The sequence below is a fragment of the Saccostrea cucullata genome, unplaced genomic scaffold (genome assembly GCF_032062105.1).
Source record: "Saccostrea cucullata isolate Sc308-1 unplaced genomic scaffold, CSIRO_AGI_Scuc_v1 ctg8273, whole genome shotgun sequence".
NCBI classification, from domain to species: Eukaryota; Metazoa; Mollusca; class Bivalvia; order Ostreida; family Ostreidae; genus Saccostrea; species Saccostrea cuccullata.
In genome coordinates, this window is record NW_026925453.1 from 1 (window position 1) to 17842 (window position 17842).

At 34.1% G+C, this 17842-nt stretch overlaps 3 protein-coding genes across 3 annotated transcripts; 1 reads left to right on the forward strand and 2 right to left on the reverse strand.

Annotated features, from left to right (window-relative positions):
• The first annotated feature begins 780 nt into the window (after positions 1–780).
• LOC134268888 (cotranscriptional regulator FAM172A-like) lies at positions 781–9858 on the forward strand. Its single transcript, XM_062751128.1, has 11 exons — positions 781–912; positions 2598–2637; positions 2977–3030; positions 3447–3547; positions 3812–3877; positions 4081–4205; positions 6620–6758; positions 7487–7606; positions 8184–8300; positions 8557–8641; positions 8894–9858. The coding sequence occupies exons 1-11, from the start codon at positions 856–858 to the stop codon at positions 9139–9141; spliced, it is 1152 nt and encodes a 383-aa protein (XP_062607112.1). The 5' UTR covers positions 781–855; the 3' UTR covers positions 9142–9858.
• A 3556-nt stretch (positions 9859–13414) lies between these two features.
• Positions 13415–14848, reverse strand: LOC134268886 (cholecystokinin receptor-like). Its single transcript, XM_062751126.1, has one exon. It carries the CDS (start codon positions 14781–14783, stop codon positions 13551–13553), a length of 1233 nt encoding a protein of 410 aa, XP_062607110.1. The 5' UTR covers positions 14784–14848; the 3' UTR covers positions 13415–13550.
• A 1245-nt stretch (positions 14849–16093) lies between these two features.
• On the reverse strand, positions 16094–17421 carry LOC134268887 (cholecystokinin receptor type A-like). Its single transcript, XM_062751127.1, has one exon. It carries the CDS (start codon positions 17339–17341, stop codon positions 16115–16117), a length of 1227 nt encoding a protein of 408 aa, XP_062607111.1. The 5' UTR covers positions 17342–17421; the 3' UTR covers positions 16094–16114.
• Between the last annotated feature and the right edge of the window lie 421 nt (positions 17422–17842).

The window sequence follows — 17842 nt, forward strand, 5'->3', positions numbered from 1 at the left end:
TTTGCATGTTTCTTCAAGCAGAAGGTTCCAAGCCCTTTAAAGCAGAGGAAAAGTTTTGGTATTATATATGTTTGATTGACATATTACTGTATGTATGCTCAATTAATGTTGACACAACTCAGATCATGATATTTTTTATCATTGGAAAATATATTAATCAATTTGACATGTACGATGCAATATCAATTTGTTACTTCACTATCTAGCTGCTCTGCTTTTGAAGTGAATGTTGCGGGTCCTTCAGATTAAAAACCAATGTCCGGCCCATATGTCACTTGCAGGAGTTAAACTGGCACGATAAAGGATCCCTCAACATCATGCACTGCTCAATGCCAATGACTGTTTGAAGCCCTTCACCAGTATATGGTACATGACAACTCTATGTATGAATGAAAAATTCTTAATATTAACAGGAATTAACCTAAAACAATTAACATACAATCAATCAAGCAAAAGTTATTAATATTAATTGGCATATTGCATGAGGTTAATTTAGTTTTTGCAGACAATTAACATATCAACAGACAGACAGACAGACGGACTAACATGACAAAACCTTTATCCTGAATCTTTGATTTCTTACTTTGATTTTCAATGTTTGAAAGCCGTAGAATTAGAATGTAGGAGGGGTTTGAAACAGCGCTCTAATCATGCTTGTAGAAATGATCAGTGTGTAACGTGATGGAAAGCTAACCCGAGACCTTCTGACAAACGCCTTGCAGAATAAGTCCAGGTACGATCTACTTTTCTATTTTATCAAGAGTTGTCTACCTTATGTCTAGGAAACGCAAAAAAGAAAGTAGACTAAATATTCGTCGTGGTTATGGATTTCCAGAAATCTGAGTTTCTTTTTCCATGAAAGCATATTACAGGCATTTTGAAGCAGGCATCCTTATTTTCTTCACCTTTAATGTAAGTGATAAAACTTAAAAACAGCTGTTACTTCTGCTGCATATGTGATGCCAACCAGTGTTTTATGTGACTTTTTTTTTTTTTAAATAAATACGAATAGTTGTTATAGTTCTATTCCTTGAACATGACAACCAGTCAAGAACTTAATTTTATTTTAATACATTTTGAGAAGATGGTCTGCAGTGTACTTGTTTAATCAAGTTTTAAATCATGTCTATATGCCATATTCCTTAAAAACATTGCAAGAAATGACTTCAGTTTACAAGTGTACAAATTTTTAGGTTACTTGTACTGTCAAGACGAAAACTTTAATGAATTATTGCTAACAATGAATTCAATATGTACCAAATTTATATGGGAGGTAAATTAATTTTTTAGACCTAAGTTCCTATACCATCAGTGGGGATACCATGCAGTAACCCATGTCTCAATTCTAGGTCCAATGGGAAATTACTTCAGAAAGGTACATGGCTCATTATACAACTGTTACTATTTGTTTGGCTAAAGTGAGTTACTCATTTAGCATCCTTGCAATGCCAGTAGGCTGGAGTCAACATGTTGCCGTTGGACCCTTGGCAGATTTAATTCAATGATCGTGGGCTTACTGCAGTGGGGTCTTTCAGAAAATGACAAATCTTGATTTCTTTTCTTATCTCTCAACAATCACATTATGCCATTCTATGATAATCAACTTGTATTTAATGCATTTGAGATTTCAGCTGAATCCTTTCTGTTTACATTTAACTATTTATGAAAGATTTAATTTGATTGGTGCTTCTCAAAAAGAGAAAAGCTAAAACCCACAAATATTGAATGAAATTTGCTTAAGGGATCAAAGAGCAAACTGATATTATCTTCATTTGAAATGAGTAATAATGATAAATTTGTCAACTGTGGAATGCAAGAAATTTTCAAAAAAAATGTTTTACTATCATTCCAATAACAGCTTGTCACTTTGCTTGATCGACCGTAGCAAAATTTCACAAAATGATTACCATATGAAACATAGTTTGGATGTTTAATTTGAATGAAATCAATGCTACTTTGCATATGAAATACAGAATCCAACAATATCCCGACAACACTGGCCAAGCATATTGAATGATTATTTACCAATGCGGTATTTATGTCATCAGTAACGTTTTCAGTCAAAGCCTGTTTTCCGTCCTCATAATAGCACGTGTCAAATCTTTGTTGTGATTTGACCGAATGGTAGTTAATACGTATGAGAAAATTAAAAGGATGAAAGAAGTAAGGTTATACTCTGCTACTATTATACTATATAGTGATCAATATAATCTTTTTAAGGATTAAAATTGCTTTGCCTGTCCACAAGCGGTTATTGTTTACAGCATTCTCGTGAATGCATCAATCAATACGATTGGTCAGTATTGTAAGTGGTATTGTTGGGTTATGTATTTCATATGCAAAGTCGAATCACTTTCATTGAAATCAAACATCCAGTTGCTTAGTAATCAACTTTTATTATCCTGCTTAATCTAGCAAAGTGACACACTGTTACATGTACTGGAATGATAGTAGATATGCACTTTATCAAAGGGAGAGAGTGAATATTAATTCATTAATGCTCCACAGATTCATAATAGTTATATTCAAAATATGAAAATAATCTATCAAGAAAAACAGATATGACGATTGAAATATCTATTTTTCTCCATTTGCAGCTGAAGGCATTCCTGATGGCTGACGCAAAAGAAGATGATGGTAGGAAAGCATTTTGATTTAGTATTTTTATGATTTTTGAAATTTATTTTTTAGTGTAGATGAAAGCCAGTTTTACTTTATTATGAGCATAAAGTCAGTGTACATAAATATTAAATTGAAATCAGTTTATAAAGAATTCAGTATAAAGTGTATGCCATAGAAATTTACCTACTACCAACTGGAGTGGAAGGGGGGCTTAATTTTCTTTTCATCGTGTAAAAGTTTTTGTAGATTCTTATCTTTGAGAATTGAAACCTTTTTCTGAAACCATCAATGATGTATGTGACCAAAAGCCACTAAGAAGATGTAATGTTTGAAGTGTTCAATTTTATTTTATAGGAAAATATCAGTTCCCCAAAACTTTGGAGGAATTTGGCTACTACTTTAACAAAGGTAATTTTTAGGTACATTGAAACACGCTCATAGCAAACATGGTTATAATGAATTAACACTTAAAGTAAAGTGATTTTCATTAATTCCCCATGACTTTAAAATAGATAGCAAATTACGCCTACAACAAAGCAAATCGTTCGTCATTGGCACTTTGTTATAGGTGTGTTTTTACTGAACACAAAAGTAGTGCCTTTATATAGTAAGATGTTTTGCAAATAATAATACTAAATGTTTGTAAGCATTCTAGGTTAAATAATTTTGAAATAATTACTAATATTTACTGTAAAATTCAGTTTTCATTCATATACATACAACATTAGTATTGTAAGGTAACTAGTAAACTATGATGGTATGTTTTAAATGTATTTTGATATCATCAACTTTTTCTCCCTATATAGCTTTTAATTTTTCTTCAGATGGAAAGTTGAGAGATGTGAAGACAGAGGAGCCGTTCAAATTTGTAGTGGATGAAGACAATCATAAATTCAACCAGAAGAGATATGAAGCTTTAGGCAATGTAAGAATATTATTTAGAAATAAATGCAGTAGACTAATTAACATAAATATTTTATATAGACTTAAGTTTTAGTCTTTTTGGCTGCTATATCAAATTTGATATGATTAGATGGCAAGATAAATGATTATAAAAGGTTGCACTTTGGTACACTTGTTATAATGATTTGGTCTAGAAGGAATATGATAAGTTTGCATGGTGAAGTCAAGAGATACAGATCATTGAGTGTAGGTCATTTGACTTATTTTGATTTGTTTTACTTTACAGATAATAACTGAATATGTGTATCAATTACTAGAAGACAAACATAATCTAAAGAAATTCACAATTCCAGTGAGTATGACAACCAAATGCATGAATATAAATGGGGTTTTGAGTTAAAATTTTCACACTATCTTTATGTATGAAAAAATGATATAAAATTGGTGAAAGATGACTGTTTAGCAATCTTCGGTTGAGAGCATATTAAGCATTGTCCATTATTCCTTTGACAATCAGATTACTTCTACCTACTGTATTTTCTGTGTTGTGTACAGGTGGATGCGGAGCCTGATGAGCCCACTTCTTTCTTCTACATGTCTGAGGATGCCCTCGACAAAGACAAACTTCTGATCCTGATTCATGGCAACGGAGTGGTAAGAGCAGGACAGTGGGCCAGGAGGTAGGTTAGGGGTCAGGTTACATTTCATAGGGAATTGCTGAAACATTTCCCTGATTCTTCAGGATCCCTCCATCTTTAGGTCACCTGAGTAAACTCAGGTGACCTATTGCTATCTGTTTTCGTCCGTCGTCGTCGTCGTGCGTCGTGCGTCGTTCGTCGTGCGTTAACATTTGAACATTTTCAGCTTCTTCTCTGCAACCACTGAACCAATTTCAACTAAATTTGGTACAAAGCATCTATGGGTGAAGGGGAACAAAAATTGTGAATTTCATGATCCCTGCCCCCCTGGGGCCTGAGGGGTGGGGCCAAAACCACTAAAATTAGTGCAATCTTTAAAAATCTTCTTCTTTACTCCTGGACATCAAGCAGTCAAACTGTTTGCATGATTGTAATCAGCAATAAGTCCTCTACCAAAATTGTGAAATTCATGGCCCTGGGGTCAGGGGTTCTAGTGCTAGGGCGGGGCTAAATAAGTAGGTAGTGAAAATGCATTATTTCTTTGAAAATCTTCTTCTCTGCTCCTGGGTATTAAATAAACCAACTAAGTACATAGTTATGATGAGCAAGAGTGCCTCTACCAAAATTGTGAATTTTATGGCCCCAGGGTCAGGGTTCTGGTGTTAGGGCGGGGCTCTAGTGATTATATAGTGAAAATACATTAATTCTTTGAAAATCTTGTTCTCTGCTCCTGGGTATTAAATAAACTAACTAAGAACATAGTTATGATAAGCAAGAGTGCCTCTACCAAAATTGTGAATTTTATGGCCCCAGGGTCAGTGGTTCTTGTTTTAGGGTGGGGCTCTAATGATTATATAGTGAAATGTATGAATTCTTTGAACATCTTATCCTTTGCTCTTGGTTAATATGCTAATGATCTAATTACATATCTGGGGCCAGGATTTATTTTATTTTCAGTTTTACAAACCCCCCGCTCAAGGTTTTGAACTTTTAGAAAAAAAAAAAAATTCTTTCGGATGTCAAATTTGAGTCGGGATCGAGATTTCAAGTTTACGAACTCGCACTTCCGGTTTTTAGACCTGAAACGGCGGGTAAATAAAGCTAGATCCAAGAATTTGGCATGGTTTAGTGTAAAATTCATCGATAAGAGTGCCATTCAAAACGTTTCACCCGTTCAAAGGACAAATAAAATGCTGACGACTTTGTTGCACAATGACATGCTGGTGAGATAATTATGTATTCGTTTCAAAAGTAACTGTAAATTATTTTCCTCCCCCAGGTTTTAAACTGCCCGTGGTAGCTATTACATATTGCCAGGGACATTGTTTAGGTCTCTGTTATAGCTTACAGTCTAAGCATCATTCTTCAGAAAATTGTTGCTTATGCATCAGATGTAATGAATAAAACTATGGGAGAAGTGAAGTCCATTTGAGGAAGAAATAAACAATAACCTGAAGTGAAGAAATAAAAAAGAATTCAACTATTAAAAGGCAAGAATATACAAATATATGTAGTATCATTTGTATCAGCCAGAAAAATTATTTTACACTTAATTGAAAAAATGTTGACCCTACTCCCCAATACTTCCTGTCTGTTTTATGATAGGAATTATAATTTTAGGCATCAAGTAAATTTTAGAACAATGTCTACACATTCACCTAACACATATTAAGAAAATGAAGATGTATTGAAAGACTTTTAAAGAATTGATTTTTAAAAATATATTTTGATCAACATCACAAAATTTATATAACTGGCCCAAACTGGCAGATGATGAAATAAGCAATTAAATGTTCTACTTTCCTATTTGTAAGCATTATGTGTCCAGTCGTAAAGAGCCTATTAGGATAGCATAAAAAAAGAATGTACAAATGTTAATAATTGATTTATCAAAAAAATTTATTTCCTTTTCCTTCGGGACTTTTTTATTCTCATGTTCATAACTCAAACCTAAACATAAAAAAAAAATGCTGGCCTTATAATGAAGAAAGGGTCCTCTTTCAAAATAGATAATTTCAGGAGTGCTGGGTCAGGGGTACCAAGGGGGTACTTTGACTAAAAATAAATTAATGCTTTGAAATCTGCCCTTTGATAAGCAATGGTGCCTCTTTCAAAATTTGTGAATTTCATGGCTTTTGGATTAAAACATGAACCAAATACAATCGCTGGAAAGTTGTTACATGATACTCAGGTGACCTATAAGGCCCGTGGGCCTCTTGTTTCATTTTACAGTCATATTTACTGGTAAACAAAATAATCAATTTCAGGATGTTGTACAATTCAGCTGTTATAAATGTTTGTTGAGATCATGAGATCATATTTATTTTGACCTATTCAAGTCTACCTTAAATTATTAGGTGCTCTGTGCCCCTATTAAATTCAGCAAATAAATTGTTGAACATTAGCTGCTTAGATATATGAAAAAAAAGTATTTCAGAATTTGTGATATTTTACAGACTGATCATTAATGATTGTCTGGACTCGGGGACACAGCTTCCTTTCATTGACTGGGGAATCAAGGAGGGATATGGAGTAATTGTAGCCAACACTAATTATAACAAAGCTAACGATGACAACGATGGTGAGGAAATCAGGGTGAGACATGCAATTAAACATTCATCTAATGCATAACAAATCAAGCAAGAGTTTGCTCCCTTTAATGCATTTTTCCCAGTTGCTCGACTTGTAGATTTCACATTTCCAAGCAGCAAAAATTTGTGCAAAATTCTACAATCTTAAACTTTAAGTTCAAAAATTGAGTTTGATATTTACTGATAAAATATAACAAATTTCTATAGTGAACACAGCTCAAAATCAAATCAAATAAACATCCTCGGCTCAAGGTTCACAACTGTTGTATTTTATAGTCTTTATTGGAATAAACAAGACAACAAAGGCTTATTGAAACAAAAATATTAAAAATTTCCTTTTGCAAGTTCAAAATATCCATTTCACATTTGTGCATTGTCCAATAGTCTTTCATACCATTCTTATTCTCAGTTATTCTTCAACCTATTGCCAGGGTATGGCTGGTATCCATTCTACAAGTGAAAGTAAAATGGTCATTAGCCTTTTGCTAGCAATGAAGGCTTCAACCATGGAAGCATAAAACATTATATGAAGTACATTTTGTAAACTCAGAATTACCACTGCATGAGCATTGTTTCCCAATTAGATCACTTCACAACCGGTCAGTTCAAAGACTATAAACCATTTGCATAAATATGGTATACGTTGACTAATCTACCCGTATGGATATTATAATAAACGTATTAAAGTAAATTGCATATACCACTGCTTATACGTGTATTTTTCCTTGACAGTGCAGTGAAAGTCCAGAGGATCACATGGAATGTGTATGGAAAAATTTTGTACAGAAATCTAAAGCTAGTGCCATAGGGATAGTGGCTCACAGTTACGGCGGAGTTGTCACACTTGATCTGGTAGAAATTTAATATTTACTGAAAATAATATTCAAACTTGTTATTGTAAATTGATTTGGAAAGGGTAGATTATTGAGAGAGACAAAGAAAACAGGGATTTAATTGACATTACCTGTATTTAAGGCACTTCTGACCAACCCTGTCTAGCAAGTGAGTGGTTCGGTCATGTAAAGTGTACATGAACTAGATGGATAACTTGTGTCATAAAATAAAGGTTAAACTCCATTTCAATCTTTCACATAAATGATCTAAAAACTTTCACAAAAAAAAAGAAATCTCTTATTTCTCCTAAGCCATAATTGTGTGAAGAAGAAAAAAAAATCCCGCATGACACAAGTTCACTGTTGAAACTTCTGTATCCATTATTTTAAGATATGGTATATAAAAAGTTACACATAGTATAATTTTGAATTAATATTAACAATAATTATTCTATTAAAGTTTGTTGAATGTTCCTTAAGGCTTATACATGTAATACTTGAACATCTCGATGAACTCAACTCAATTGGCTGGGATAAATATTTTATGAAAAACTTCAGAATGATGTAAATCATTTACACCATCTCTATCTATTCAGGCTATTAACCACATAGATGAGTTTTCTAAGCGAGTGTTTGCTGTGGCCTTGACAGACTCAGTCCACAGCTTTAGTCATCAGAACGGAGATGAACGGGTCATCGAGTTCTACAGACAGGTAAGACTTTGGAAATAAAGTTCCCTAAGATTTGAAAATTATATAATAGTATTTGATATAGATTCCACAGAAATCACAGTTACATAGAAGACAATATTAGGATTAGTTTGATTTAAAATTCATTTTTTGAAAAAAAAAAGATGATATTTACATTCTAACAGAAAATAAACGGAAAGCACTTTTAAGTGTTTTTCTTTAAAACTACTCATTGTCATCTTGGTAACTTGCTGACTTCTGATTTCTTTGACATTTACAGCGTGGTAAGAACTGGGCCTCATGTCTGGACGAGTTAGACACTCCCCTAGAGAGCCAGTCAGATTTCTGTCCCACGGTGGCAGCAGGTAAAATTCTGTAATCAGTTATTTCTTTGGGTTAATTAATGAGTTCTGCACTTTTCAATAAATTGTACTTGTCTCTACATATATGTGTCCTTCAATTCTTTTTAAGTTTTCTCTAGAATTAAATTTTTACTGTAGATTTAATTATACAATGTACTACATAAAAGAGAGGAGCTGATATGCCATACATATCACAATATTTATTCAGTCAAATCTTTATTTAAATTAAATGATGGAAATAATTGTTCCATTCAGGTACAGACAAACATGAATACACAAGCTACAGCAGCATGCCTTCCATTTTCAAATTTTTGACTGAGAAATACAAAGAGATGACAGAACCTTCAGAGGAGAAGAAAGAAAAGACAGAAAACTCAGAAAACATGGCCTCTACAGAGAAAGGTTCAGAAGAGGAAGCAATGTCACAGGATGTAACAGCCAGTCAGATTGATGTAGAGATGAACTCACAAAATCCTGAAGAAAGTATGAAAGATGAACTTTGATTGGTCATTGATGACTTGTGTTAAATATTCATGAGATATTTATTTTGTGCATCAAATTGTAATTAATTGCATTGCTTTATGTTGTTTTATGCATTTTCATACTGTGTGATGTGACATAACTCTACATTTTGTCGGGAATTACTTGACACTGGCATTTTTCTTTACATTTCAGAGCTTAAAATGAATGTATATATTATTACAAAATACATTGTTTTTATTTGATAATACATACCGTTTTTTAATATAGAAGTATTTATGTAAATATTTGTTAAAAAAAAAAAAAAAAAAAAAAAAAAAGAGAGAGAGAGAGAGAATATTTTTGTATTTAACGAAAAATAAGTTCTGCTGTTTTTGAGAAATAGTATACTTCTTAAAATTAAAAATTAAATAATTTAATTTGAAAAAAAGGATGATAACTAATTTTTAAAGACAAAAATCAATACATCTCTATTGCTTTTGGAAGTCATCTATATGGTGTATTATATTATCTGCACACTTTTTCAAATGATTGGATTGAGAAACATGCATGTTAAATGCAAACCTTTTGTTAATTCTTGCTTTGTGTCAGGAATTTTTTTTATCATCTCGTGTCACTTGTGCAGACCGGGGGTCTGAAATGCATGAAATTACTTGAACATGTAAATTTTTCCACGTATGACCATTACCATTACTTTCATTTTAGAAAGTAATTTATAAAATCATGATTACTTTTCTAAACTTATTGATTTCTTAACACACTGTATTTCAGATTAAAACAAGAGGCCCATGGGTTACATCACTCACCTGAATACACTGGCTAGAAAAAGGCAGAAATCGTTTAGTATTGAAAAGGTTAACTAAGTATAAAAGTGATCACATATATACAACCCCCTCTCCCTGAGAAAGATGTATTGAAAAAGTTAACTAAGTATAAAAGTGATCACATATATACAATCCCCTCTCCCTGAGAAAGATGGGGAAGGACTTGATTTGATCACTCATTGTGGCCCTTCCCAACTCCCAGGGGTGGTAATTTGCATAAACTTTACACTACTTGAGGATGCTTTTATATAGGTATAATCACCAATCATAGCTTTGTGTTCTTGAGAAGATTTTCCCAATATAATTCTATGTAAATCTTTGTTCACTCATTATGACCCCCTCCCTAGCCCAGGTAGTCATGATTTGAACATTCTTGATCTACACAACATGGGGTGTTTCTTTTAAAATATCACATATTATGGCTTTTCTGTTCTTGAGAAGGGTTTTAAAACATTTGATTGCCCACTGTGGCTTCATCCTAACCCCAGAGATTATGATTTGAATGAACTTGAAGGTATATTTTGTCAGGAAGCTTTCCCCTAAGTTTTATCAATTCTGGTCCAATGGTTCTTAAGAATTATTTTGAATACTAGTACCCCCACCCAAGTTGCACTGTTTCTTAGTTATCTTTCCTTGGAAGACATTAGTCAATATGGTTCTTCATTTGAACAACCTTGAATGCCCTTTACCCGAGGATACTCTGCCAAGTTTTGTTGAAATTGGTCCAGTGGTTTTTGTGAAGAAGATATAAGAATGTGAAAAGTTAATATCATGATATCAAAGACATACAGGTACCTGAAGTTTACTTATTTTTCTTTTAATATGTAGGGGTTATATTTTTTTATTAAAAGAAAAAATAAGTAATATCAGGTGCCTGTGTATTATTAAGGTCTTCCGTTTCCAACGGAAGACCTTCTACTGATTCTGTTGGTAAAGATTATTATTCTTTTTTTTTTCTTCTACTTCCTAGACGCCAACTTTGAAGCATCATATCTCACTCAGTTCTCAATTGATTTCGCTCAAGTTTTCAGAGGTACTAGACGTTACTAAACTCTATCAAAGTGCTGTCAAAAATTTCAAAAAGTCACTTCCGGTTTTGAGTTATTTCCCTTTAAACGAAAATTTATAGGCTTTCCTTTCCAGACAAAGGCTCAGAGACGGCTAAAGCTGGAGCAAAAATTTTACTGATTTTAGATAATAGAAGGATTGAAGTTGTGCACATCGGTTTTTGTTTTTCGATTTCTCTATTCAACATGGCGCTATATAGGGTCAAAAATTAGAACGCTTAAAAGAGCCAAAAATTACTCATATTTTGCTTTTTATCTTCTAAACTAAAAACATTTTGTTAAAATATATATAACATAATTTGTGCAGAATTAGAAGATCTTTCAAATGATACCTCAGAAAAAGGGCTGGCCCCTAAAATTAAGGGCCAAGAGGGGCCAAAATTTTTCCTTTATATCTCAAAAAGTATTGAGAATTTGTAATACGTCAAAGAAGCAAAGTTGTTCAAAATGTCAAGCTTAAAGTCAAAGTACGTCCGGTGACGTAACTTCCGGCCAAACCGGAAGTAGTCGGAAAACGCATATTTTGCCATTCTTGACAAGTTTTTGGGTAACATCTGTCACTGGGAGCAAAAAAATTAATTTTCCTTCCGTCGTCGTCACTTCTGGTCAAACCGGAAGTAACAAAAAATGGCTGATTTTTACATTAAATGACATAGATTTAGAGGATTTAAACAATTTTAGGACGCTATTACTCATTTTTGTAAAAATGAAAGTTACTTCCGGTCAAACAGGACGGAAGACCTTCTCGTTGCTTTGCAACGAGCTTTGCTCTAGTTAGGATTAAATTTTGGTTGAAATGAAGGGCCGCGTCTCCTTCCAGGGGGAGATAATTAAGAAATATGAAAATTGGATAGTATTTAAATCTCAGGAACAACTGGCCCAGAAAGTTGAAACATGCGTGAAAGATTTCTATGGCAGTGAAGAACCAGGATAGTTTTGGCTACTTTTGGTGATCAACGTTTAATTTACCAAGAAACCCTTCGGAAATATCTTTAAAAATCCGGTTTTACGAATAGCAAAATAATATATTGCTTATATACCGCTAAACAAGAAAGCATCCTCGGGACAAGTGAAAATTCAAATTTGTCCGAATTATGATTCACTGGGATAGTATGGGCTACTTTGGGCGATCAACGTTTTACATATTAGAAAAAATCTTTAAAACACTTCTGTTCAAGAACAATAAGGCCAAGATTTGTCAAATTTATTTGGCAGCATCCTCAGATACTATAGATTCAGCTTTGTTCAAATCATAATTCCGGGAGTGACGTAGCATCATTTTTGAAAGTGGGGGGTGGGCGGCAGCCAGGGAGATTTTTTTTTCACTTACCTGAAAAGGTTGACAAGCAAAAAAAAAAAAGGAAATTGCCCAAACACAAAAATCCTATTTCGTGGGGGTGGGTGGGGGGTGGGGGGTAGAGGGCAACTTTTTTCAAGGCCAACTTCTTTCTGTACCAATTTTTTGGCATACAATAGTACATTTCCTTGATATCACTTCCTTTCAATGAACATTTTCAATAGTAAAAGTAATGCTGGGGAAAAAAGTGGGTGGGGGCAAGCCCCCTCCCCCTCCTGGACCCCCCTGTTGCTACGTGCCTGCGGGAGTAGGGTGGGACCACTTTGGGCGATCAATGTTTTACAAAGAAAAACATATTAATAGAAAAAACGTTAAAATTCTTTTCTCAAGAACAGCAAGGTCACGTCAAGTAGCTGGAAGCATCTTCAAGGAGTGTTGACTCAAAAGTGTCCAAATCATGACCCCTGTGGATAATATGAGCCACTATGGGCGTTTAGAGTTTTTTTTATATACGAACAACCTTTAAAATTCTTCTCAAGAACATCAATACACATCTACAGGAAGTGTAGATTGTAGTTTATTCAAATTCTGTTTATCTTTAGTTTGTGCTCAGTTTGCCGGAAAGAGTAAGTAAATAATATGCGTGATTTGACAATTTAAACTTCCTTGTGAGTTTTTCTTGACCGTCTAAAAGTGTACTTTATTTATGCTGACTAACCCTGGTAATTAAATATAAAGTATAGATTTTTTAAAAACTTTTATTTAATTCAAATAACTGTTAAATTTTCCATGTAAACTCTCTCACCATTTACGCTAAAAACAAATAACTAATTTGTCTGAACAAATAACTAATTTGTCAGAACGAATTTCTAATTCGTTCGAACAAATATCTTATTCGTCTGAACGAATTTCTAATTCGTCCGGACGAATTTCGAATTTGTCTGAACAAATATTTAATTCGTCCGATTAAATACCTAATTTGTTCGAACAAATAACTAATATTTCCGAACGAATTTTTTATTCGTCCGAACAAAAATATTTTTTCACCTGGCCCTTCAGCAGCGCCGTGCATCCAATCAAAAAAGACATTGTAAATTAAGCAAACGAAATGTCATACCAAGCTAATGTACATTATTCAATTTGCCAGGACAACTGCTCTTGTTCAAAATTTACAATTCAATGCTGAAGTATAATCACACATAATACATGTATCAGAATAAATTTCTCAACCCCAAAATAACATTTCAAAGAGAACTCCCTATATTCCATTTTCTTTTCTTACAAAGACTTTTTAGAACTATTCTCTTGAAGCGCCTGTCTAGAAAGCCGTAGATAAAGGGATTGACTACGTTGTTAATGAAAATGGACCTCGTCACTATAGGTAGCATTGCTGAAGCTACTGATCCTGGTTTGGCGATAAACCCGCCCTTAATGGCCGTCCATATACTGATTATTAAGTGTGGAAGATAGCTTAAAATGAAAGCCAGGCAAATAGCAAAGGCAATCCTGGTGATTCTGGTCTTTGATCTAGGCTCTTCTTTAATTTGACCTTGTTTTTGTGTATGATTCGAGTGTTTGGTTGCGAGGTCCTCAGACTGTGACGCCATGTTGGAGATATTTTCCAGAACAATGGCTTCTTGTCCGTTGCTTTGCAGTGAGGTAGAAGAGGTTTTCTTTGACGAAATTGAAGACGAGTTGGTAGATGCGACTGAGGTATGGAATTTAACGTGTTTGAAGATCTTTTTACCGATTAGAATGTAAATCACACTCAGAAATATGATCGCAAAAACAAAGAAGAGAAAAAGTACCCCATTGAGAACTACAGGGTAAATTGTGTTTTTATATTTGTCGTCTGTTGAACAGTCGTAACCCGTCACATTGTGTGGAAGCTGAACGCGCCTTGTTCCTATCAAAAAGAAAACCGGCGAAGAAAACAAAATAGCTATTATTACAGCAACGAAACAGAAAGATTTTGCCTTCAGAACTGTCATCTGAGTTTTGAGCGGCTTGCATACTCTCCTGTATCTGTCAAATGATAATCCAATTATGAAGAAAATGGAAGTCAGAGCGACGACGGTATTATTGAATCTGAAAAACTTGCACGCTCCAACTGCATAGAATGTGTACTGAAAGTTCATTTCGATAATCTCAAACGGCATACAAACCGCGGACCCCACCAAGTCTATGATCGCCAAAGCCACAATGAAGGTTCTATGGGTACTGCTGCCAAATTTGAACAAATAGACGAACAACACGGTAAGGTTTCCTGGAACACCAAGCAGAGTCAGGATTCCTAGGTAAATCATAGGAGCTAAGCGTCTCTGGACCTCAATTTGGTTCAGTTCCTCAAGTGAAAGTTCCTTTCCAAAATTTGTTGTTTCCATGGGTGGTAACATCGTAGTGAAATGTATGTCATAATCCTTTGAAACGACCATCAACGTTGTATTGTATTTAGTTGAAATTCCGTTTTTGTTCATATTAAAATTTGCTAGTCGACCAAGTGTTATTTGCGGAAAATACAGCAGTCTTCAGAACTATTCCTTCTGCCTTGAAATAGAAGGGACTTGGTAGTTTTTCAGTAAGTACTAAATATACCCGTTTTTTATCAATCACTTCGAAAAACGCGTATATTCTAAGAATAAAAAAGTACCACCGATAACCATGTATTAGCAAAGAAAAAGCGTTTTCACTTTTACAGAATATGTATATAAGGGTGTGATAGGATGACACAATGGATTAACCTCAGGCAAATATGATTTGTTGAAAGGTAATGTTTAATCTGTATCAAATTTCAATTTCCTCCATTGAAGGAATGCTTACAATGTAAAACTTTTTTGATGTATAACAGGACACTATTTATTGTTTGTGCATGGTACAACTGTATGTTTTTAAAGTAATTTTTTCTTGCCTTTCAAGTTTCCTTTTTGTAATTTTATGATCAAAACGCTCTAAATGCTACACAATAGATTCGATCTTTTCAAATACGGAAAAATACAATGACAATATAAGTAATGTTTACGTACTTTACATAAAATACATTTAAATACTAGTGGTCTATATATTTACTGTGTATATACATGTACACTACATGTTTATATACATTAAGCAGTTTGGGTTAATTTACAAGTGGGGACAGATCTAGCCTTTCCCACTCGGTGCTGTTTTGTTGTGACAGTTCCATATTTTTTCATTTCATCAGTAATTATTCACAACATACTAAATTCTTATTTTGTGAAATTTCATAAATAGATATTGTTGCATGTACAGACCATCATAAGTGATATAAAATAGCATACAATTAATCAAGCAAACAACGGAAAGTTAGCTAACAACCCGTTCCGACCTGCAGGACAACCTGACACCCATTAGATTCAATGGGTTCTTTGTCTTAATTTAAAAAGTCTCACACATCTTGGTGTTTCATCTGGGATGGTAAAGTAACTCTCGAGATGATCAACGAGAAATTCAACAAAAGAATAGTAGTACTTCTTTAGAGCATTAACTTAAAGTCAAACACCACAAAAGAGGTCATTCTAAAACGAATTCCCCAAGGTCTGGTCTCATGACTTTACTCTGACGAAAGTACAATTCTTTTAGATAGACATCCATATACAATATATTCATCAACATATTAATCGAACACTTAGTGTCTCTGTCAATTTAGTTTTATTTGAGATAGTGAGATCAATAATAATAATACAAATAGGACTAAAAATGAGTAAACATAATAGGGGCAGAAATATGTTCCTAAATTTTCGATCGACACAGCAAATTAGAACACCCTTTTCATTTTCCTATGTACAATGTATCACTTTTTATATTTCTTGCATACACTACTGAGAACAATTCTCCTGAATCGTTTATCAAGAAAACCGTAAATGAAAGGGTTCACAATGTTATTGATGAAAATGGACCTCGTCACTATAGGCAACACTGCTGAGGCTACTGGTCCCGGTTTGACGATAAACCCGCCCTTAACGGCCGTCCACACAGTGATTACTAGGTGTGGAAGATAGCTTAAAATGAAAGCCAGGCAAATAGCAAAGGCAATTCTAGTGATTTTTTTCTTGGAATTATCTTCTGGTGTAGTTTCACTTCGCTTTCTTGAGCTTTTCCTTTCAGTTTCTTTTGAGGGCTTCGGTTCCTCTCTAGGAGATATTTTATTGTTAACATTCACAAGAACAATCCCTTCTTGTTCGTTACTGTGATGATCTTTAGTAGACGACGTTTTTCTCGAGGAAATAGACAACGATTGAGAGGATTTGAAGGTGTTCCGAAACCTTATGTGCTTGAAGATCTTTCTACCAATGAGAATATAAATCACAGTCAAAAATACGATCGCAAAAACAAAGATAAGGAAAAGAATACCGTTGTGAACAACTGGGTAAATTGTCTTTCTATATTTGTCGTCAGTTGAACAATCGTAACCAGTGACATTATAAGGAAGCTCAACACGCCTTGTTCCAAGCAAAAATAATATAGGCCATGAGAACAAAATAGAGAGAAACACTGCTAAAGCACAAACAATCTTCGCCATAAACACAGTCAGCTGTGTTTTGAGTGGCTTACATACTCTTCTGTATCTGTCCACAGACAATCCAATCATTACGAAGATAGATGTCAAAGCAACGAAGGTATTGTTGAAGCGGAAAAACTTACATGCTCCAACTGCGTAAAATGTGTACTGAAAGTTCATTTCGATAATCTCGAACGGCATACAAACCGCGGACCCCACCAAGTCTATGATGGCCAAAGCCACAATGAAGGTTCTATGGGTACTGCTGCCAAATTTGAACAAATAGACGAACAACACTGTAAGGTTTCCTGGAACACCAAGCAGCATGAGGATTCCCAGGTAAATCATAGGAGCCAACCGTCTGTGAACCTCAATTTGGTTCAGTTCCTCGAGGGTCAGAACAACCTCAACTGTATTCAATTCCACAGATGATTTTGTTGCTGAATTCCCATCGTGAGGTGTAGAGGTGTTCGTTAAATTTTCATAGTCCTGAGTTGAATTTTCGAATATGTTTTCCATGATGCTTCTTTATCGATATAACTGAGAACAATCCCTAGACAGTTTTAAATCATGTTATGATGACCATGTCATAAATTTTGGCTGTAGATAATGTTCATTTATGTTTTCAAGTGGGATTTCCGAATAATTTTTACTGCGTACTTGTTAACAACACTTGAAAATGAATACTTTAAAATGATGGAACATAGTATCAGCGAATGAAACCTGTTGAGCATTAGCGACTACTTGACTTGAAAGTACCACTTAATATTTAAGTACTTGCGGGATAGAAAGATGACACAACTAAATCTTAATAAGGTGTGGAATTAAAAGGGATAGTGCCTTGACAATTAATGTTTTTGGCTCATTTTTAAATTTATGGAGAACAAATATTCGTTACTTTGTTTACATACTTAAAATCCACAGAATATTTATTGCATGATATTTTAGGTTTTGGTTAATATTTATGACTAAAGAACGTAAAAATGCGACATATTTCACTGTAGAACTCATTCAATACAT